This window comes from Mastomys coucha, unplaced genomic scaffold (assembly GCF_008632895.1).
Source record: "Mastomys coucha isolate ucsf_1 unplaced genomic scaffold, UCSF_Mcou_1 pScaffold21, whole genome shotgun sequence".
Taxonomy (NCBI): Eukaryota; Metazoa; Chordata; class Mammalia; order Rodentia; family Muridae; genus Mastomys; species Mastomys coucha.
The window spans coordinates 128,828,514-128,850,569 of NW_022196904.1; the positions used below are offsets into that span (position 1 = coordinate 128,828,514).

At 46.6% G+C, this 22,056-nt stretch overlaps 1 protein-coding gene across 7 annotated transcripts in view; it reads right to left on the reverse strand.

Annotated features, from left to right (window-relative positions):
* Cfap46 (cilia and flagella associated protein 46) overlaps positions 1 to 22,056 on the reverse strand; it is an 83,668-nt gene that overhangs the window by 22,798 nt on the left and 38,814 nt on the right. For 6 of the 7 annotated variants that reach the window (XM_031388703.1, XM_031388700.1, XM_031388702.1 and 3 more), the window contains 15 exons: positions 21,450 to 21,537; positions 18,817 to 18,955; positions 18,447 to 18,630; positions 17,269 to 17,434; positions 16,475 to 16,680; positions 15,836 to 15,985; positions 15,441 to 15,590; positions 13,070 to 13,218; positions 12,124 to 12,222; positions 10,387 to 10,519; positions 9,110 to 9,256; positions 7,887 to 8,087; positions 7,673 to 7,779; positions 6,789 to 6,965; positions 4,498 to 4,633 (listed from right to left, as the gene is read on the reverse strand). In XM_031388703.1, coding sequence (XP_031244563.1) covers positions 4,498 to 4,633; positions 6,789 to 6,965; positions 7,673 to 7,779; positions 7,887 to 8,087; positions 9,110 to 9,256; positions 10,387 to 10,519; positions 12,124 to 12,222; positions 13,070 to 13,218; positions 15,441 to 15,590; positions 15,836 to 15,985; positions 16,475 to 16,680; positions 17,269 to 17,434; positions 18,447 to 18,630; positions 18,817 to 18,955; positions 21,450 to 21,537 — 2,232 coding nt within the window. The remainder of the gene's footprint in view (positions 1 to 4,497; positions 4,634 to 6,788; positions 6,966 to 7,672; positions 7,780 to 7,886; positions 8,088 to 9,109; positions 9,257 to 10,386; positions 10,520 to 12,123; positions 12,223 to 13,069; positions 13,219 to 15,440; positions 15,591 to 15,835; positions 15,986 to 16,474; positions 16,681 to 17,268; positions 17,435 to 18,446; positions 18,631 to 18,816; positions 18,956 to 21,449; positions 21,538 to 22,056) is intronic. The other variant, XM_031388701.1, reaches the window with a different exon arrangement.

Consider the following 22,056-nt stretch of genomic DNA (forward strand, 5'->3'; position numbering starts at 1 on the left):
ACAGGTTACATTCATTTAAGAAATGGTGTAGGTATTAAGATGGTTTATCCATAAAGTCATTCACCAGCAGTTTCAATGAACAATGGTTCTGCTTGGAGGGTGGCACAGAAGACCTATTTGCCTTTAATCCCAGTACTTGGGAGGCAGAGGCAGGCAGATTTCTGAGTTCGAGGCCAGTCTGGTCTACCAAGTGAGTTCCAGGACAGCCAAGGCTACACAGAGAAACCCTGTCTCGAAAAACCGAGAGAGAGAGAGAGAGAGAGAGAGAGAGAGAGAGAGAGAGAGAGAGAGAGAGAGAGAGAGAGAGAAGACCTATTTACCAAGCTATCCTTGTATTGATTGCATTAGGTTTTGGATTCATATGGGGTTGTTTTCTATCTTAGTCTGAGATGTTTTTTGTTGTTCTAACACCATCTAAAGTCTGTCCTTTGTCCATGGAGTTGTGCCTCTGTTGAAGACTCTGTGCATCTCTTTATTTCTGGATTACCAGGTTTGTCCCATTGGTCTGTCTGTCCACTTTCCAACTAACCACAAGCTGTCTTGACTGCTGTAGCTCTTTAATAGGATTTAAGGTCAGGCACCATTGGGCTTCTAACTTTAGTCTTCTTTTTCAAAATTGTCTTGGCTATTTTAGACCTTCCATATTTTAAAATATTGTTGGCATCTATTAAAAAGCCTGTATGATGGTTTAGTATGATGGAAGAACTGGCATTAATAGTAGAGATTTTTGTTTTCATGTATTATTTTTTTCATTACTCTTGGCAATGTTTTATTGTCCTGGAACTATAAACATTTATATTTTGGCGGTCAAATTTCATTTTTAAGAGTCACAAACGATACCATTTTAATTTTAATATGTAATTAATTGTTCTTTGTATAGAAATATGAGTATATACTATATAATCCTGCAATTCAACTACACTTGCTCATTCACTTTAATTTGGCTTGCTTGTAGTTTTTATTTTGGGATATTACATGATTTTCTACATAATCATGCTATCTATAAAAAAGAATTTTCCTTGCTTGCTTCATCAGTCCAGATGCTTTTAATTTATTTTCTTGCTTATTGCATTGGCTAGAATGTCCCAAATGATTCTGAATAAACGTGGTAAGATGGCACTGTCTTGGCCTTTAGGTAGGGGAGAATCTAGAAGTCTTCCACCAGTAAGCATAGTGTCATGTTAGCTGTGTTCATGTGCAACAATGTTTGTTTATAATGTCTTTAACCTTTTTCTTTCTTTCTTTTCTTGAGACGGGGTCTATGTAGCCCTGGCTGTCTTGGAGCTCACCATATAGACCTAGTTAGCCTGGAACTAACAGAGATCCTTTTGCTTCTTTATCCTGAATTCTGAGATTGAAGGTGTATATGACCACACCCTGTCTTATCTTATTTTCAAGTTATTCCGGTCTCATTGAAAAATTAGCATTTATTTCCTCCCTTTTAACTTTCAAAAATAACCTTCTTGGAAGTGTTATTTTAAAAAAAAATTATTTGGTAGGCTTTGTGGTAAAGTATTCGATCACAAAGTCACCTTCTCTTCTTCAGAGTGCCACAGAGCGATTTCTCCCTGAACGGGCATTACAGGTGAGGATCTATTTCACCTAACTTGTAAAATTCACACGTCTCTCACTATCCTTTGAATATAGGGTGAATCCATGGCAGGGGTGGATCACTCATCTCTAGTATTTGGCACTAACATCCTTTACAGACCTGTCTGGTCAATCTGACTCAGTTTACCAGCTGATCTAGCTTAAACAACCTGCTTTGGCTTTAGTGACTTTCTTCTTTAAGGAGCTGTGGCAGCTTGAATTAAGCTCAGAGACTGCTGTCTGATGCCCAAAATTTTGGAAACTGAATTTTGTTTGGTTTGGAGGTTGTTTTGAATGAGAGGGTGAATTTATTTCATTGATTTTTGTTTTTACTCCATCTTTAATTCCTCTTCTACTACTTATTTTGGATTCAGTTTGTTCTTTGTTTTTAAGGAAAAGGCTGAGCCCATTGATTTCTGGCCTATTATCATTTTTATTATTATTCAGGTATTTAGTGCACCAGACTTCCCCCTGAGCACCAGTTGGCAACATCTTAACCTTCTCGATGTTCTTTCCTCCCTTCATTTCACAATGATTTATCTTTGGCTTCTGTGGCTGTGTTCTGCTTACATTCCAAATATTTGTGGTTTTCCATACACACAATGTTTTCTTTCTTAATTTGGAGTAAAAACAACATAACATAGTTAACACATCTGAAGTATGAGACCTGGAGGAGTGGCCCAGTGATTGAGAGTACTGGCTGCTCGTGCAGAGGACCCAGGTGACTCCCAGCACCAACGGGGTGGCTCACAACCAGCTGTGACTCCAGTTCCAAGGGATCTCACATCCCTTTTGATCTACATGGAGACCAGGCATGCACATAGCGCACACACAGACTTAGAAGGCAAAGCACTCATACACATAAAATAAAATAAATAAATCTAAGAAAATTAAAGCATACAAAGTTCGGCAGCACATGCTGAGTCTGTAGTGTGATGCAGTCAGGGTTGGTTCAGCTCCCAAATGCTATTGTCATGCTTCAAGGAAACCCAGATGCCAGCCATTCCTTGCTCCTCACCTTGTCCCCCAGAAGCCACTTGTCTGTTTTCTGTGTCTGTGGACTTTTCTACTCTGCTTCCTGGTTTTGATGTCCAATATAATTGCATCTGGGGAACTAATATAACCTCTGTATGATCAAATTTATTGAGACTTGTCTTATGGTTCAGAGTATGGTCTATGTCAGAAGACAGTCTACATTTGGTGAGTGTTATCCCATTGTTGCTGAATGAAGCATTTTAAAAAATGTCTATTCCGTCATATTGGTTGACATTATTTTATCCTTCTGGTTCTTTGCTGATTTTGTGCTCTACTAATAATTAAAGAGGGAGACTAAAATTGCTGGCTCCAGTAGATTTAGCAATTTTTTGGTTGTTTTTTTGTTTTTTTTTGTTTTTGAGACAGGGTTTCTATGTATAGCCCTGGCTGTCCTGGAACTCACTCTGTAGACCAGGATAACCTCGAACTCAGAAATCACCTGCCTCTGCCTCCCAAGTGTATGCCACCACTGCCAGGCAATTTAACAATTTTTTTAAGATCAATGTTTGTTTCTTGAGTATTTCAGAACTCTCTTAATTTTGCATTTAGATTACCTTTCTTCTTGCTTGGCTAGGATACACTCTGAGATGAGTATCATCATTCCTGGCAATGTTTGCTAGGAATCCTAATGGCTTGAAGCTAACACCCCCAGACTCGCTATCTTTTGATCACTATTAGTAGGAGATATTGTTTTCAGCATTCTACTTTAATTCTGTCTTTGTCTTTATGGTGGTCATGGCTTTCTTGTCAGCATCACATAGTTGGGCTCACTTCAGATTTTGAGATCAGGCCCTCTGTGCACTCTGCTCATCCCCTTCAAGTCTTGGAGCCTTCTCTCCACCACCCCATGACTGCCAATCAGCACCAGTGGACTTCTTGTAATCCTTCCAGATTGTTCCCCATCATTGGGCAGCTTCCTTCTGTCATGAACAGGTGACCAGTCTTTAGATGGGTACTCTGGGATTTCCTCTAGACATTTGTGAGCAGCACTCTTCTTTCTGGGGATCCATCTTGCCTCCTTCTCCCTAGGTTTTCAGGACCCGATATCCTTGACACAGGTCTTCATCTTGACTCTAATCTGGCTCCATCTCTGCAGCCACAGCCAGCTAGAACTTAAGCTTGGAGATCACTAACTGGCATGGTTGATGTATTGCATTTGGAAAACCCTTGTTTTGTGTAATTTGTCTGCTTTCTTTTAAAACAATGTTTTGTGTGGGTGTATGAGTCTAGTTACTGTAATTCTATCGTAGCTCCTAAGTATATCAGGTGCTTTGTGTGTGCACATATGTGTGTGTGTGTATGTATGTATGTATGTATGTATGCATGCCTGTCTGTCTGTATGTATGTATGTGCATGCTAAGTATAAATATGTGAGACCATTCATGTGAAGGCCAGTGGACTGTTATATGGATTCAAAGGCTCTAGGGGTAAAAGATGAACTTCTCTTCTATACAAGAGTATTTCCAGCTTCTTGGCAGGTTTGGCAGGAGGGTGCTGAGTTCCAAGGTGGGAAACAGACCTTAGACCCAGAGAACATATACAACTTTCTCGACTGAACTGTGTTCCCAGCTCTTCTTCATATGGGTTTTGTGAAAATGTATATGGATTTGTATGTGTATGAAAATATATAGAGACACACGGTGTGTGTGTGTGTGTGTGTGTGTGTGTGTGTGTGTGTGTGGTTTTATAGGATTTGGTCTCACTGGGTAGCCTAGGATGGCCTGGAACTCTGCATACTCCTGCCTAGCTCTCCAAGTGCCAAGGATTACATGTGTGCCACATTGTGTCTGGTTGGTTTTGTTTCAAAATCAGATCTGTCAGGCAGTGATGTCCTGTATACAGAATGACTGGGGTGTGCAGGCCCAAACTTACATCTTGAAGGGACAGCATTGCCTGGATTCTGTGAAATAGTTCTTCTTCCCCATCTATAGCTTCCTGAGACAATGAGTACATTTTCAGATAGTAGGCAGTCTTCTGCTCCTCATCTTTTTCCATTTGAGCACATAACCTTTATACAAAATAAAAGTAGGGTTTAGAACAAAGGTTCAAAAGCTAAATAATATGTTATACCAGTACATGTTACGTTGATTAATATAGAATACATAATTTTCACAAAATTATGCTATACATTTTATCAGTACTTAAATTTTTTGCAGTTAAATGTTTTACACATGAAGGTATTTTCAATGCATTTTATTCATTTTCAATGTGCTTGTAGAGTTGTTCATTTATGTGCACAGGTACACTTATGTACATATGGAGGTCAAAGATCAACCCAGGCACTGTTCCTCAGATCTTTGCCACTTTTCTTTGGAGACAGAATCTCTCAACTGGTCAGCCTAGAACCCACCAATTAAGCTAGACTGTCTAGCCAGCAATCCCTAAAGATCCACTTGTCTCTGTGTCTCCAGTGCCAGCATTACACATGTACTTCATAATACCTGGCTTCTTTGCATGGGGCTTGGGGATTGAACTCAAGTCCTTGAACTTGCAAGCAAGTGACTTACCAACTGAGCCATCTCCCCAGCACTCTAGATACATTTTAGAACAAGATACAGGACCATTAGAATGGCACGGTGTGTACAGTGCAAAATTTCATTTATAAGGGATCTCTGCCCAAAAGGTGTCTGATGAAGCAACGTCCCAGTTTCCACCTGCTGATTCAGTTATCTATTTTCCTGCCTTCAAGGTGGCTGCTACAGCACACCTGTGGTAATGGGTGTGACTTGGGTGTTGGCTGATCACTCCTAAAGGCATCATGTGTAAAAGGCTTGTGGGTGTCTGGGGCAAGAGGAGCATTAGGGGGCTGGAGTGGGAGGAGAGCTGCATGTCACTGGGATGCACAGCTGTAGTGGCAGCAGGAACATATGCTGGGGATCCTGCAGGATGCCAGTGATGGTTAGCAGGGAGGGAGTTGGGAAAGGATCTGGGTTTAGCCATATCTGAGGCAGAGGCAGAGCAGAGGCTAGCTGGAGAGCTCAAGGTGGTACAACCACTCTGGAAATCAGTCTGTAGGTTCCTCAGAAAATTGGACAATGTACTACCTGAGGACCCAGCTATATCACTCCTGGGCATATATACTCAAAAGATGCTCCAACATATAACAAGAACACATGCTCCACTATGTTCATAGCAGCCATACTGATAATAGACAGAAGCTGGAAAGATGTCCTTCAACAGAGGAATGCACACAGAAAATGTGGTACATCTACACAATGGAGTACTACTCAGCTATTAAAAACAATGATTCATGAAACTCTTAGGCAAGTGAGTAGAACTAGAAAGTATCATCCTGAGTGAAGTAACCCAGTCACAAAAGAACACACATGGTATGCACTTTCTGATAAGTGGATCTTAGCTCAGAAGCTCAGAATACCCAAGATACAACTCACAGACCACATGAAGCTCAAGAAGAAGGAAGACCAAAGTGTGGGTGCTTCCGTCCTTTTTAGAAGGGAGAACAAAATACTCATGGGAGGAGATACAGAGACAAAATGTGGAGCAGAGACTAAAGGAAAGGCCATCCAGAGACTGCCCCACCTGGGGATCCATCCCATATACAGTCAACAAACCCAGACACTATTGCGGATGCAGAGAAGTGCTTGCCGACAGGAGCCTGAAATAGCTGTCTCCTGAGAGGCTTTGCCAGAGCCTGACAAATACAGAGGTGGATGCTCACAGCCAACCATTGGACTGAGCACGGGTCCTCAATGGAGGGGTTAGAGAAAGGACTGAAGGAGCTACAGGGGTTTGTAACCCCATTGGAAGAACAACAATATCAACCAATCAGACCCCCACCACCACCCGAACTAAACCACCAACCAAAGAGTGTACACATGGCTCCAACCGCATATGTAGCAGAGGATGGCCTTATGGGGAATCAATGGGAGAAGAGGCCCTTGGTACTGGGAAGGCTTGATGTCCCAGTGTAGGGGAATGTCAGGGTGGAGAGGCGGGAGTGAGCGGGTAGGTAGGTGGGGCACCTTCATAGAAACAGGGGGAGGGAGAGTGGGATGGGAGTTTCCAGTGGGGAAACTGGGAAAGGGGAAAACATTTGAATTGTAAATAAATAAAATATCCAATAAAAAGAAGTGGATCCTCCTCAGAAGGCGGACCTCTGGCAGCGCCGGTGGCGTGGGTAGAGCGTGTAGTGACACCCTTACCTCTTTATCTTCGCATGCTCTAGTTTTAAGTCAACATAATTTTTGTGGTAGCCACCAAATATAAAGTTTTCTTCAACTTCCAATAGATGATCTTCTAGTTCTTTCAGCAGAAATGGGTAGTCGTCATGTTCTTTGCTAGTCAGGTTGCAGGCAAATTGGATTTGAAGTTTCACACACCTGCTAGGCAAGTGTGTCCTCAGGATTCTGGGCTTGAAGCTTTGCCCAACAGATTTAAAAGCCCAAGGCCACAGTGACCCTCCTTCTGCCCAGGGCTCACCCAGGGACATTGAATCAAGTACCAACACCACCCACACCAAGATGGACATAATGCAGCCACGGGCCCTGGATCAATGAAGTTACAATCTAACAGCCCCACCCAGGTATCAGATTTGACCATGGAAAACCACTACTGAAAAGAGACTCAAGTTAGGACCAACTGATGAGATACAGTGCTCACAGCATTTTCCAGAGAGGAAACAGAAATGGGGGCAAGGCAGGGGTCCCTGCATCTGTGGTCAGTGAGCTCCGAAGATCTCTGAAAAAGGGCCTTGAAGTCTGTGAGTGATGTATGTGGAAAAAGAGGGGATCCCTGACAGCCCCCCCCACAAGGGGGCAAAGCTCAGAGACTACAGGAGTCACAGGAAAGGTACTGTGGAAACTTGGGCTGGCTGGAAGGAACCCCACAGCTCCTCCGAGGCACATAGTGGAAGGAAGGTCTGATCCCTAGAGGGCCCTGCGGGGACACAGAGCCATGTGAGCCACACAGAGCAGGGAATGAACTCATGGTCCTGGTGGCTCTCAGCCTTCCTGGGTTTGACATGTGTAGCATGAGAGAGAATGTGTGGTAGAAGTGGCCACAGATTTGGTGCACCTGTCACCATTACCTGGCCTCTAGCTCCATGATGAGGACTTCCAGCAGGGAGACTCGGTTCGGCCTTTCGTTCTGGAGGGCCCTGAAAGTATCTATGAGTTTCTGAAACAGGCTGCAAACCTGGGTGTGGTGATCATATGTTACCATGTCACTGGTCAGACTTCAGCACATACCCCTCCTCGCCCCTGACATGCACCCCATGTTGTCCACTGGCTACCCCAACTCACTGAGATTTCTTTTTCATCTTCGTCGGAGGATAAGATCGCCTCAGCCAGAGTCAGGGTTGAATCGTACCAGAACTCCTCGGCTCCGCCTAGCTGCTGGGCCCTCTCAACCATGAGCATAGCCTGCATATGGTTCTTTTCCTTGTTGGCCAACTCTGCTAGAAGCAACAGGGACTGTGCTTCTGAACAGGTATCACCTAGCTCCTAAAAAGAGGGATGCATGGTACATGATGGGAAGATGGGCGGTTAGCTCCATTCAGGTGGCTATGGCTACTACATGGGAGTGGAGTCCTCAGGAGTGGGAACTGTGCCCTGGGAGTCACAGTAGCCAGCCTGTGCTGGGTTTCTCTCTGCTCACTTTGCCTCCATACTCATTCCCTCCCTATTCCTCTACATCTTTTCCTTCCCTGCTGTCTTCCCTGTCCCTTCTTTGAAGCCTGCACTTCTCTTCCCTCTTCAATACACTCGTCTCATCTCTGGCACACACACCTTTGTCTCATCCCTGACATCTACACAGCTGCACCCCAGCACCTGTACATCTCTGTCCCAACCCTACTACTTACGAACCTGTCCCCTCTTGGGTACCTGAGTCCCTGCTCTCACGGTATGGGCCAGAGCCTGGGCTCACAGCTTTCTGGTGTCACTGATTTCCCAACCATTGCTGGATCTCTGTCTTTTCCTTGAATGGCTCAGAATGAGCCACAGGCTGGTTGGGTCAGGACTGTGGCCTCATCGACCCACTGAAGGCAATTCTAAAGACTTAGAACTTGGTGAAACTATGGAAATTGGAACTTGGGAGAACAGCTTCACTAGAGCAGACAACACAAACAGCTTCTTCCATCCATACTGTCCAAAGTCAGCTGTCCACTGGGAGCACAGTGCAGGATAGCAAAGCCCTGCCAGATATAGTTTGGAAATTCTAGGGTTGAGACACAAAGGGCCAATTTAGGGAGGGAGTGGGCACCAGGGTTCCAGGTCTGGGTGCTAGTTCCTCTAGTAGGCAGCTACTCAGAGAAGAGCAGCCAATGCTCCCGAGTCTATAGAGAGCTGGGCTCTGAGCAGTGCTCTGTGGAGGGATGCTAACTCAAGTCTTTTGGAGGGAACTCAGTGGAGACTCTGAGAAGCCATAGATGCCCCTGAAGTCCTCAGATGAGGAATAAGGATACATCTGAAGAGGTCAGACCCAGGTCAAGATGGCTTCAGTGGAAATAGGTGAGCCGCCTTACCTGGAAAGCCTGTTGGGCCTCAGACAGGAGCAGCCGGGCTGGTTGGTGCAGCTCCAGCTCCAGCAGGACCTCCCCTTTGAGCACCCACAGCTGGGGGTAGGATGTCCCATCTAGGCCCTTGCCAGCCTCTTTGTTTATCTTCAAAATCTGTGAGACACAATGACCCTAAGATGCTTTGTGCCCAGTGTGTGTCCCACGGGGTCCACGGCCACAGGGATGTCCCCAGAATGCCTTCGGCCTCTGCTGGTCTAACTTATCACATAGCCCAAGCCTTTGGGACCCCTGTCTCTCCTTATTTACTCCTTGACTCTCCTACTCCTGATTATAGCACTTGGCAGGCCAGTGTCCCCTCTGAACTGAGCTGGGAAGCGTTGTGAGGCTGGCAGCCCTGCCTTTGTGTACAGCTGTGCTTTTCTCTCCTTTCCCAGTGTGCCCAGCAGTGCGCCCCACCTCCATTGTGGATGGCTCACTGGGTCCTCGAAGCTGAGCAAAGTGCAGGACTGACCCTTGGCTGTTCAGAGTTCAGGTCCCATTAATAAATGGGTCCAATATGTTCCACCACACCCCAAGTGCTGACTTTAATGGGCTCACAAACAGAGCTGGCACATCACAGGAACCAAGGTTCTCTGTGATGGCTACTATCTCCCCTGTTCACAGACTGAAGGGGACATCCAGTTGGTGAGGAAACGGCAGGGGCTTCAGGAGTCCAGCCAGACTCTCTTAGATGTAGTCTGCTCCATGACAGTCTCTCCTTTTAGTACCCCTTGCCTGAGCCCAGACCCTGAAGCACTGGTAAACACTCACCAGTTACACTCATTTCTAGCCAGCCGAGTCTTTAAGTTGCTGCTCAGACCCCAGGTGACTTGTTTTACATATACTTTTTGCCTCCCCTGAGGAAATCCAGGGGTTGGGGAGGGACAAACATGAGCTGGTCTCTGAGTCTCCCATATGTAAGTGTACACAGTAAGCACTTCACAAATCCACTGTGGCTTGCTGACTCTTGGGGCAATTCTACACGAAAGCCAAGTCAATGCCAGCTCTGGGTTTCAGGTCCTGCTGTGGCAGAGCCATGCTAGGTCAGCATCTCCTCTGGGTCATAGATTCCACCGTGGCAGTGCTAGGCTAAGTCAATGCCACCTCTAGGCTATATGGATCCCACCTGGCAGTACCAGGCTAAGTCAATGCCACCTCTAGGCTATATGGATCCCACCTGGCAGTACCAGGCTAAGTCAGTGCCGCCTCTGGGCTATGGGTCCCTTGGGGCAGTGTCAGCCTACCTTATCTTGCGCTATCAGTGGCTTCACCTCTGCAGAATGGGATGAAGTCAGCTGCTCATGCAGGGTTGGCACGGTGTCTTCTACCTCAGGTTCCTTGTTCTTCTCTTTTTTAAATGCAATCTCTTTTCTGCAGCTAGTGGAAGTAAAATAGCATCATGTAACAGAAGACTTGCAGTGGCTGATAACAATGGGCAGTCTCACTTATAGTCAAAGCAATATAAGTTAACCCAGCCAGGAGAAGCCATGATTCACACATGTCTACAAAAAACTAAAGCAGTCCCTAGCTGGGTAGCAGTCTGGTTCGCAGAACCAAACCCTGCAGCCTGTTCTCTCGGCAACTGTCTGACAATCTGATATGTAGTTTAATGAGCTTCTCGAGCTTAATTTATGTAGAGCAGACCTGCCTCTGGCAACCTCTCCAGAAAGGTAAAACTGCTTAGTATGCAGGGTTTCCTATAGAGCAGTAGGGTGGCTCCTCTACCCATGGGTTCTCCTCCTCCCTCACTACCTATCCCAGACCCGAGTCACCCACCATACCACATCCAGAGTTGAGAAGTGGGCCAGTGCACCACAGTGCATCCGACATGGTTGGCACAAATACTTCTTGTCAGTCTGAGTCATCCTTCTTCCTCCTGAACCTACCTGCAGTGCCACCCACCTGTAGGGCTGCCACCCACCTACAGTTCCACCCATCTGCCAAGCCCCCACCTGCAGAGCCACCCACCTGCAGAGCTACCCACCTGCAGTGCCACCCACTTGCAGTGCCACCCATACTGCATAGCAGGTGCTCTGAGTAAACCAAAGATCAGGAAGAGGCAGGAAGTTCTCCCAGCCTCAGCAACTGCATTTCTGGAATCCATCTGAGGGCAGGGAGGACTCAACAAATACTCTCACAGCCAGTCCAGGGATGCACAGATAAATGGCTGTGCTAACAGCATGAAAATGAGTTTTGTAGACAGATACTTGTTGCCAAAGGCTGCAGAATGAAACAAGTGCGTGTGGCAGACTTGCATGTTCATAACTGACCAGGTGTGCAATGGAAAAATCCCAGAGGGGCTTACCATGAAGGGGTGGGGCCCACAGTGACAGTCATTCTCTTGTCATTACTTGTTTTCTAAAGTTTGCACAAAGGTCATATAATTTATATATCAAGGGGGGAGGGAATCACATTGCAGAAATGAACAATACTAGGACTATGCATGCATTCTTATGTGTTGACTATGCATGCATTCTTATGTATTCTTAGGTAGCCTCTAGGTCTGAAAAGGATTGCTACAGAAACTGTGGTTGGCTAATTTAACTGTTGGACAGCCTACTATCAGTCAACCACAAGTGCTTCAGAGCAACCCAAGAACCTGGAACCAAACAGGTGCCTCCCTCCTCAGCAGTGTCACTCCTGACATGCTGTGGGAGGAGGCTGGAACTAAGGAAAGACAGCCTTTCCCTATCTTGACCCATTACCCTTCTTTTCTCCGTTGAAGCACCCACCAGCTCAGCAGTCCCCAAACCTGTCATGAGATCCGTGTAGGAGACCCACACGTTTCTCTATATACTGCCCTCCCAGATGTAGCTCCACAGAGATTGCTCCCAGGCATGTCCAGGTACCACAATGGTCCTGAAACCGAGAGGAGAGACAGCCAACCTAGGGTTTCCTCAGAGCTGTCCTTTACAACCCCTGCATTGTACCTTGCTGGAAGGGGAGAGGATCCCACACCCAGGCGCAAGTGCTGCACACACCTGGCCTGCTCCATGTCCCCGAAGTATGCCTGTCCAATCACCTCTTCATGATGAGTTGCTGCATAGTGCAACCTCAGATCAGAGCATACCTGTAAAAGTCTGAAGGGTTGGGGGTGGAGAGTGGGAAAGGAGACGGCACTGTCTCAGAGGATGCTGTCCAAAGAAGGCAGTGCTGGATTTATTGTGCTTGATCAGAGCAGCTAAACTAAAAATATGCGCTTCAGTGCTGCAGTATTTTTTTTTTTTTAAGCTAAACCTGCTCGGGGGTTCTATAAAACTTCAGGTGATAATTTTCTCTGATATTCACTCACATGTTTTATGCATTATGCATACATTTTGGGGCTCCATCAGAGGTGATAGTCAGGTGCCCTGCTGGGCTCTGCCAAACCCTGCCATAGCTTCCAGAGGGAAACTCAACTGAGGTTTTGTTTAAAGCACTTCATTTGGACATAGTAACACAAACACACTAAAGCATTATCGTGTGTTCCTCCTCCCCAGAGAGAGCCCTGTCACCCTGTCCTCTTTACTGCTCTCTCCTCCATTTCTCCTTCTAGACCCTTGGTGGGAAGTACAACGTCCCTTGGTCCTTAAATACATCAGTGTTTATCTCCTTAAAACAAGGAATCCTCTAAGGATCAGGTAAAACTTTACAACAAAGATACCATTCCAAATCCCAGCACTTGGAAGGCAGAGGCAGGCAGATTTCTGAGTTTGAGCCAGCCTGGTCTACAGAATGAGTTCCAGGATAGCCAGGGCTACACAGAGAAACCCTATCTCGAAAAGTCAAAAGGGGTGGGGAAGGTAACCACTCCAATGTCTAGGTGTCTTAGGCATTTACTATTTACACAATCAGATACAAAATTAATATCTGAGATGCTGTTTGTTTTTATACTGTTATAGACATAACTGTTACGTTCATCACTGCAGGGAAAGGAGGTATACCAACCGCAAGTGGTAGAGGTCCGCAAGGCTCTTGCTCTCCACCACAGCATCTGCAATGAGCACACCCAGCTGCAGGATTGGGATGCTGAGCTCATGAAGGTACATCTTCTGCAGGGCTTTGGCCAAATGGTCTATGTAGTACAAACTGTACGTCTGTGTAAACACATAGCAAACGTGTGTGGTCACAGGTAGGGGTTCCACTCTAGTCCCCTAGAATGATGGTTAATAGTGACTGTCAACTTGATACGACCTAGAATCGCCTAAGAGATACATCTCTGAGCATTGCTTATGAGAGAGTATCTAGATTAGCTTAGAGACTCTGGGTTTCTTTTGTAAAGGGTTAACCTGACTAGGTGAATTGAGGTGAGAAAACCCACACTAAATGTGGACTGGGGTCCTGAACTGCATTATGAAGAGAAGACTAGGTTGGCATGACCGTTCATTGCTCTTTGCTTCCTGTATGTCGCTGGATTGTGAAGAGCTGTCTCAAGTTCCTGCTGCCCTGACTTCCCCACCAGGATAGACCACACCCTCAAACTGTGAGCCAAAATAAATGCTTTCTCCTTTAAGTTGCTTTTCTCAAGCATTTTGGTCATAGTGGCAAGAAAAGTTAACCAATACACCCAGCTCTGCCTGGCACAGTGCTCGGCACTCAGCAGGTCTTTAACGTGTTTGTGGAATGCTGTCTTCCCTATCCATCGTTGCAAATTTTGCTTTAGTTGTCAGCACCAGAGGTTAGTTAAAGATCCACAAAAGAGACACGGCCATCAATTCATTAATTGCATGTTCCATTTGATTTTTCTAATTAAAACTGATGATCTTTGTGTATGCATACAACTGGGTGTCTAGAAAAAAAACAGCTAATACCTCCAGTGGTGTTGGGCTTGGTGTATAGGATGCTGGAGACACTAGATGGGCTATATTGGTCATGAGTTACTGGTACTTGGATAGCAAACAGGACATAGAAAAGCACAGGAGATGATGGCCTGGTCCGTGGGCACACTGCCCAGGATTAGTGTCAAGGTTTGGTGGCTCCTGACTCCTGTATCCCTGGATCATGTGAGATACACGAGATCTAAATCTGGCTAGTCTGTACAGGTGGAGAATATTTGTACCTTGTGGGGGAATACTGTTGAGTACTATCTAAGAACCTCAGAAAAGGACACCGGGAAGCACCGGTCACAGAGGAAAAGATTCCTAATTTTCAGAACACTAAGGTTAACATTTCTATAGGAGGAAAGGGTTCACAAAGTGACCAACTGTTTACAGAACTGGCAGAGTGTCCCTCTCAGAACAGGCCTGTGCGTTCCTTCAATTCCTTAAGAAAACCAGAAAATGTGCTAAATTATGGTGGTGTGCTGGCAGAGGACATGCTAACAGGGCACCTAGTGTGGGAGATGCCATCACATGCATACCAGTACTGGATGGCAAGGATGTGGACAGCAGAAGCTCTTCTCACCAGAGACAGGGATGGAAGCCAGCACAGCATCCCTGGGATTCAATTTGCCAACTGGCAATGTTCACCATCATTGGAAAGTTTCCTGCATCATGGTCCAGGAATGTGGACACCAGTGTTCATGGATAGTTATGTCCATTAGCAGGTGAGTGCACGAGCACACCAAGGCCTGATTACTGGCGTAGATGTTGCAGCATTCAAAGGGTCTAACATAGCCATCCCCAAACAACATGGGTGAATACCATCAACCTACTGACCAGGAGAAATATGCCAAACAATTCCAATCTCGTGAAGCCCCAACCAGGCAGAAGAAAGTGGAGAGAACTATGGCCTCCCAAGGATATGGGGTCCTAATACATGGAACTTTTGCATGTGACTTTGTGTCAAAAGGGACTCTGCTCTGTGACCAGATTGAGGCTTTGCCCAGGGTATAGCCAAAGTGTGTATCTACAAGAGCTGGGCTTGCTAGAGAGGACTGGGTAGTCTTGGTGGTAGTGGTGGGGTGTCACAAAGCAGCCAGAGGGACCAAGTTTCTACTGATACCGTGGTGATTCTTGTGATCATGGCTGCCTAATTTGAGAAGACATGTTCACCAGGGCTCTGCTAGCAGGCAGCAGCAGTACCAAGTCTGAGCATGGGTACCTGGGTATGTATGCAGTGAGAGGGGGGCTTCTTAAAGACACTGGCAGCTGTTTGGAAGAAAGAGGATATGGAGAAGAGGGGCAGGGGGCTTAGTAGCTGTGGATGCTAAAGGTGGAAAGCTGCTCCCTTCTCACACCCACTATGAAACTCCTACCCGTCTCCTGGGTCCCTCTTTGGTGACATCTGCAAGGGAAATGCCAGCTGTAGCTTTAAGGCAGTGAGGTTGAGCTTGCCAGCCCTGTGGCAGAGACCCGGCTGGCTGCTCCGATCTACTCACGGGCTTCTGGAAACTTGATGAGTTAATCGTGTAGTCACTCTTGTCTTGCTTGAACACACACAGCAGATCCTCAGAGCAAGAGTAGGAAGCCCACTCTCCTATGCTGGTGGGGATGTCATCAGGTGGCTTGTTGGAAGCTGGGGCTGAAATCTGTGAAAGAAGAAAGGAAATGGTGGAGTCCCAAGATGGATGCCTCTGTAGCCCAACATGGAGAGGACATAGTTTGGAGGCTGTGGCCCTGGGCGTGGGGATAGCATGCCTTACAAAAGGTAAGATTGGGGAGACCCTAAGACTGCCTTCACAATGTGAATGTGGTGAAGCTGGGGTTCAGGCTCCATGACTGTTACTGTCCACCTCCTGCCTCCAGCGAGGAGAACCCCACAAGGACCACTCACCTGCTTCGTGTCCTTGACCTTCTCTTTTTCCTTCTCCTTCTCCTTCTCCTTTTTGGTCAATAACAATTGTGAAGTAGCTATTTGTAAATTCTTTTCTGGAATTAGTTTTACTCCTTCCATCATTAGTTTTACTCCTTCCGTCAAGGAAATCTGGTGTGTGGGGGAATTATAAATTGGGAGCATTAAAAACAGAGTCTGTATTTCCCCACATTCTGTATCTAATTGGAGAGAGCTCTTAGGTCTGAGGGTGCTGCTCAGCCAGAGATAAACCTGGGAGCTCCCACAGCATGGAGCAAGCCCAGTCAGTCACTACAGGCTTTTGTGGTGGGTAGGGTGGGTCTAGGGAGCGTTCTCTTCAAGGAGCCTCAAGAACGTTGAGTGTGGCAGGGCCCAGCGAGATGCCAACAGGCCTTTCAGTGTAGGGAAAGGGGTGAGTGATGCAGGAAAACATTGCATGCTTTCCAAAGGCTTTGTACAGAGGACCTGGTAAGGCTCTGACTTCTTTGAAAAGAAAATGCTACTGTAATTTCCCAATGGAGGCAGCAGCAACAAGCCCTTCAGAGTCTGCTCCCAGGGGTTGGCTGACGGGATTGGTAGGGATCTTCATGGCTTAGCACCGTACCTCCAGCCTTGCCTTACCTGCAAGATGTGCTTGAAGAAGCTGTAGGCCATCAAGCAGTCATCTTCATAGGAGGAGGCGCTTGGGGATGCCATCAAGGCCCTCAGGATGTGCACACGGGCCAGGGCCTCCAACTGCCTCACACTTCGAAACTGGTCCAAGGAGACTGTCTCCAGATTTGAAGGCACTGTACTCTCTGTGGGAGAGTGGGCAGAGGAGGCTTGCCCTGTACAGCATGGTGGGTGTGAGTCTGGGACCATGGACTGAATTAGGCTCCTGCAGGACCAGGGATAGCTCCTCTCCTGACCTACAACACTGACCCAGCCCCCTGCCCATCATGTTGCACCTAGTAACGTGCTGCTGCTTGCCCCAGGCTGGAGTTGGGACAGGGACACGCCATCTTTCCCGTGTCCCAGACTTTCTCTCTGAGTCCGGGAGTCAAGGAGGCCCATTTTCTGGGAAGCGAATGGCTGACAGTCTTGGACCCGGTACCCATTCAGTGCCAAGCTGGTGTTCTGAAGCCCCCACACCAATCAGAATGGTGGGCCAGAGGCTGACCTGCTCTCATTTCTTCCTCGCTAGACAAACTATGAACTATGTTCATCTGCACAGGTGAAATGCTGAGCAGGCACACAAGTGCTGGCACTGTCCACTCTGTCCCTTTCTCTATCCCTAAGCACTGTAAGCCAAAATGAATGTATGTCTGCATCAGAGGACATTGGTGGCCTAGCAACAGTCCTACTATGTCCTGCTGTAGGGCCATGTAGGGTCTACAGTATAGTAGGTCAGGGGAAGCTATCACGGTCACCCTCACCTTCCTTCTTGGGCTCAGGGGAATCTTCAGTGGGTTTCATGGAGAGCAGAATCTCGATTGCCCAATCCAGGTAGTCAACCACGTCTTCCAGAGGAAACTGCTTATAATACATCCACTCACTGAACTCCACGATGTAGTCTACCTTCTGCCAGTTGTTCTCTGGCTTCTTTGGGACAAAACAGAAAAGCATCGTGAAGTATGACACTAATCAGGTCAACATGCCATGAATTAGCATGGGGAGGCTATAACACCAAGACTTGAATAGTGTAGGTGTCCAGCAAGACTCCCTGAGGACTCTTGTCTGTGGACAGAGGTATGGAAGAAAAACAGGAGTTTGGTAAAGTCCCCTAGGTCCTCTGCAAGTACATCCTACCTGTCCCACTGGCCCCGCATTTCCTAATACAACTCCAAGCCTCTGTCAAGAAAAAGGATGCTGAGCAGGGGTCCCTGCAAGGCAGGAAGTGACTTACTGCCTGACCCTAAAACCCAGCAGCAAAACTGAGAATGACCATTAGTTGGTCTACCAGAGCAAAATCCATGGACTCCATTTAATCACATACACTAGCATCAGGTCTCTGCAGCCACAGCCCATGCCCCGAATGAGCCTGGCACCTTTGCCGAGAGCTGCCCTGGTCCTTGAAGCATGTGGCACCTCACAAGCAGGGATGTGCTTATGGCTTGTGAGACAGACCAGCCTTCCAAGGTGACTCCTGACAGTTCAGACCTTTCCATTCAGAGGCCCAGGCCACTGCTGGTCCCACGCGCAGGACTTCAGGGAGCCCCCTTTGGGCCTCACTCACAACAACCACTGTCATCATGCCAGAAACCAGAGCCCTTCCCACCCAAGTGCATGGAATGGAAGGTCGGTTTTGGCCTTTGGGTAGTAGGAACAACAAGAGTTAATTGTTCCAGCCTGTTGCATGCAGATCCCTGCTTGCTCTGCAACCACAGGCTCCAGAGAGCCCAGACATTTACCTTGAGCTTCTCCTCACACTCTCCAGTGGTGACGAAAGGGCAAATCAGCAGAAGGGAGTCTCCAGCCTCAACCAGGGCTTACTACACAGTGACATCCTCTGAGCTGACCCACGAAGACCCCTATTCTTAGGCCTTTCATATGATTATCTCTTTAACTAAGACACAAACCCACCCACCCTCACCAGCATGGACACCACACAGACCTGCAGTGCCTGGATGGCGTTTTGATAGCAGCTCAACTCTCCACAGACGGTTCTCGAGTTCTGGGCCAGGCGGTACCACATGCTTGCCAAATAGCCTTCCTTCTCGTCCTTGAACTTCTGAATTTCCATGGTGAAGTTCTGCCCAAGTTTGGCCTTCACAATGACCATATGTTTGAAAATCAAGCTGAAGAACAGGAAAGGATGGGTCGAAGCTGGGATGCTAAAACACTGAGCATACACATGACATATAGAATGGCTATTGCCTACGTTCCCATTGGCAGGGAAGTCCTTTGGTGGAAAGGGGTAGCAGGGAAGCCCAACTGAACCAGTATGGATATCACCCCGGGATGCTCAGGTCAAAGGCACTCACAGGCGGTGGGCCGTCCTAGGCAGCACTTGCACAGCCTCATCCAGCACCTTAAGACCCATCTCCCAGTCATTACGGTCAGCATAGCTGTTGAAGAGCAGAGTATAGAGCGCAACACGGAGTGTGAGGTCGTCCTCAGCCCCTAGGGTAAAGAAGAGATGCTATCTCAAGGGGGCCAGGCAGCCAGCTCCTTTCCAACTGACTTGGTACCCTCTGACTCCGCACCCCTTACTCCCTCACAACCGTGTCATTATCTTCCATTCATACATAGGCATCATAAGTTGCCTTGTAGGGCTGGTGGTACATCAGTGTGGCCCCTGCCCACAGCCCACCATGGCTTGGGTACTCTTCTGTCTGAGGGAACCAGCTCCAAGTGCCCCTCCTGGTCACCACCACTCTTTGTACACTGGGTTTGAAGATCTCCAACTCCCGTGGAGTCTCTTGATTGCCTAGAACAGGGTCTGAGGGTCAGGGGGCCAGATTGGAGTCTCCAATCTCCCATGAGCCCTCTCTTCTTAGAAAGCCTGTTACATTTCTTTTAATCTAAAAATAAACAACAAGACCATGAGGAAATAGAAATCCATTCTTCCCTTTGCTCATCCCAGTAACACTGAAGAAGGCTGCAGGCCTTGCCACCAAACTTGTCACCTATCTCCAGGGCCAACCCTGGCACTGAGCACAAAGGTAAATCTTGCTAGCCATGGTTAGCAGAGGTTGTGATTTTCTTTTTGCTGCTGTTCTCATGCTGACTGTCCTATCACAGTGGATGTTGGTCAAGGACTGAACAGGCCCATAGCTCTTGCCACAAGATACTCTAAGATAGGCTTGAAGAACTGGCCAACTTCGGGTACTTAGGGACCTCACAGCTCCTTTAGTATTTGAGTTTATCATCTGAACCTGTCAGCTCACTGGAATGGAGGGGGGTGCTCTGTGCATGCTCACCCATAATTCTAGACTAGCCTCCACTTTTTTTTTTCTTAGCTCCTCATTTGATGCACTGAGGAATACCAGGTCCATTGCAGTGTTTCACCAAAGGGTAAGATTTAGGACAGAAATCCTGCTTGTCAAACCTTGCTGCCATCCAGCAGCAGGGACAGTAGACTTCTTTTCAGTACTGTCCTTACATACAGAGGCTCAGGTCCAGGCCTGGGGGTGCATGCCAGGGAAAGGGAGCAAGGCTTGGGAGAGCCGAGCCCTGAGCCAGAGGGCCGTTCTCAGCTGACTAGCTCTAGCTCTTCCCCACACCAGACGTGAGGATTTCCCACATTGATACTCCTTCATTTTCTGCCTTTCTCATCAGTTGCATTATTTATTTATTTATTTATTTATTTATTTATTTATTTACTTATTTATTTATTGGTCTGTTTGAAAGTGTGCCTCCTTTTACAGAATTTCTACTTGCCTGATTTTACCTTTTGATGCTTTTCATCTGGAATGACAGGTGGTTTGTTGTTGCTGTTTGTGTATTTGAGAAAAAGTTTCACTATGTAGCTCTGCCTGTCCTGGAACTGTGTAGACCGGCTGGCCTCTGACTCTGTTTTTGCTTCTATTCCCTAAGTGCTGGGATCAAAGGTGTGTGATACCACATCGGGCCTAGAGTGGGAGTTTTTCTTTTCTTTTTTTTTTTTTTTTTTTTTTTTATGTATGAGGTTTTTGTTTGCTTGTTTGTTTTGTTTTGGTTTGGTTTTAAAGATTTATTCTCTGTATACTACATGTGTGACCATGCCTATGGAAGCCAGAAGAGGGTTTCAGATACCCCTGGAAATGGAGTTACAGATGGTTGTCAACAACTGTGTGAGTGCTGGAAATAGAACCTGGCTTCTCTGGAAGACATCAAGTGTTCTTGACAGCTGAGTTACTCCTCCAGTACCAAGAGTGGGAATTTTTGAAGCCATGGACTTCCTGACTTACCCAATAATGGTTTCCAGGGGTGAGCACAGTTTGACTTCCAGCTTCTGTCTGGCTCCATGCTTAACAAGCTGACTCAACTGGCCACCACATCCTTTGGAGTCTGAGAGAGGCCTGCCTCTCACTATGCTATCTGTATTGTTTTTCTTTTAATGTCTGTCAATATTCGAAACTCTGGAGGCTCAGTATGCTTTTTACTTACATATGGCCATGCATTTGTTCTTAATTTTAAATCAGTTTTACCCATGAATAGACTAACATGCTCAAGGCAAGGTCCGCTAATCTATTCTGCAGGCCAAATACACACAGAGCTCTTGATTGACAGGGAATCTTATCATGAGAAGAAAATGTATTCTTTTTTAAAAAATCGAAATCTCTGTTGTTCTGACATCAGAGTGGTGTCTTCCTGTCCCTGCTTTGCGGAGGCATGCACTTCCACGTTTTTTCAGTGGTAGAAACATGATCAAGGGGAAGACAAGACACTTCTATCAGCATAACCGGGGTCTTAGGTGAAAGCTCTCCACTTTGGTAGGATGGAGGACCCAGGCTGGGTGTTCTTTGTACAGAAAAGGCTTTCATAGGAGCTTAAGGGAAAACATCAAGTGAGAAGCAGACATGCTCATTGGCACAGTCTCAATGAAGGTGCCTTGTGTGAGGACACAGGATATGAACTATGGGGTGCTCAGGCTCCCAGAGCTCTTCTTTCCCGCTGCCCCTCGGCTACCAACCTGGGAGGAACTGGATTTCAGGTGCCGTCCCTCCAGTCTGGAAGTCATTTGATGGCCACTGGTGCAGAGGCAGTGTTTTCTCTGTCTCCTTAAGTGAAACAAACAAACAGCACCTGTTGGAGGGGACTGACGTATTCCTCCATCTTAAACAAACAAACCGCACCTGTTGGAGGAAATGGATGTGTTCCTCCTCCTTGGTCCTCATTAGTATCAGTCAAAAACAAGAAGAAAACAAAATAAAACAAATAACCAAAGAGAAAGGAAAAAACAGAAATTGCCACAAAACTTCAGAACATACCACACATGCCACATGCGTACAATATCATATATGCATACCACATCATGTACCATACATATCATAGCACACCATACCTCACATAGACCATACCATACACATACTATACATGCCAAGATCTGTGCCATACAAAAATAATGCCATATCACACCACACTGTACCACATACTCTCATACCATATACAATACACCACATTGTGCACACAACATCATACTACATACAACATTTCATGCATACCATAGCATAATACACAACCATACACATATCATGTAACACATATATTGAACCACACATAACAAATTGTAACTAACA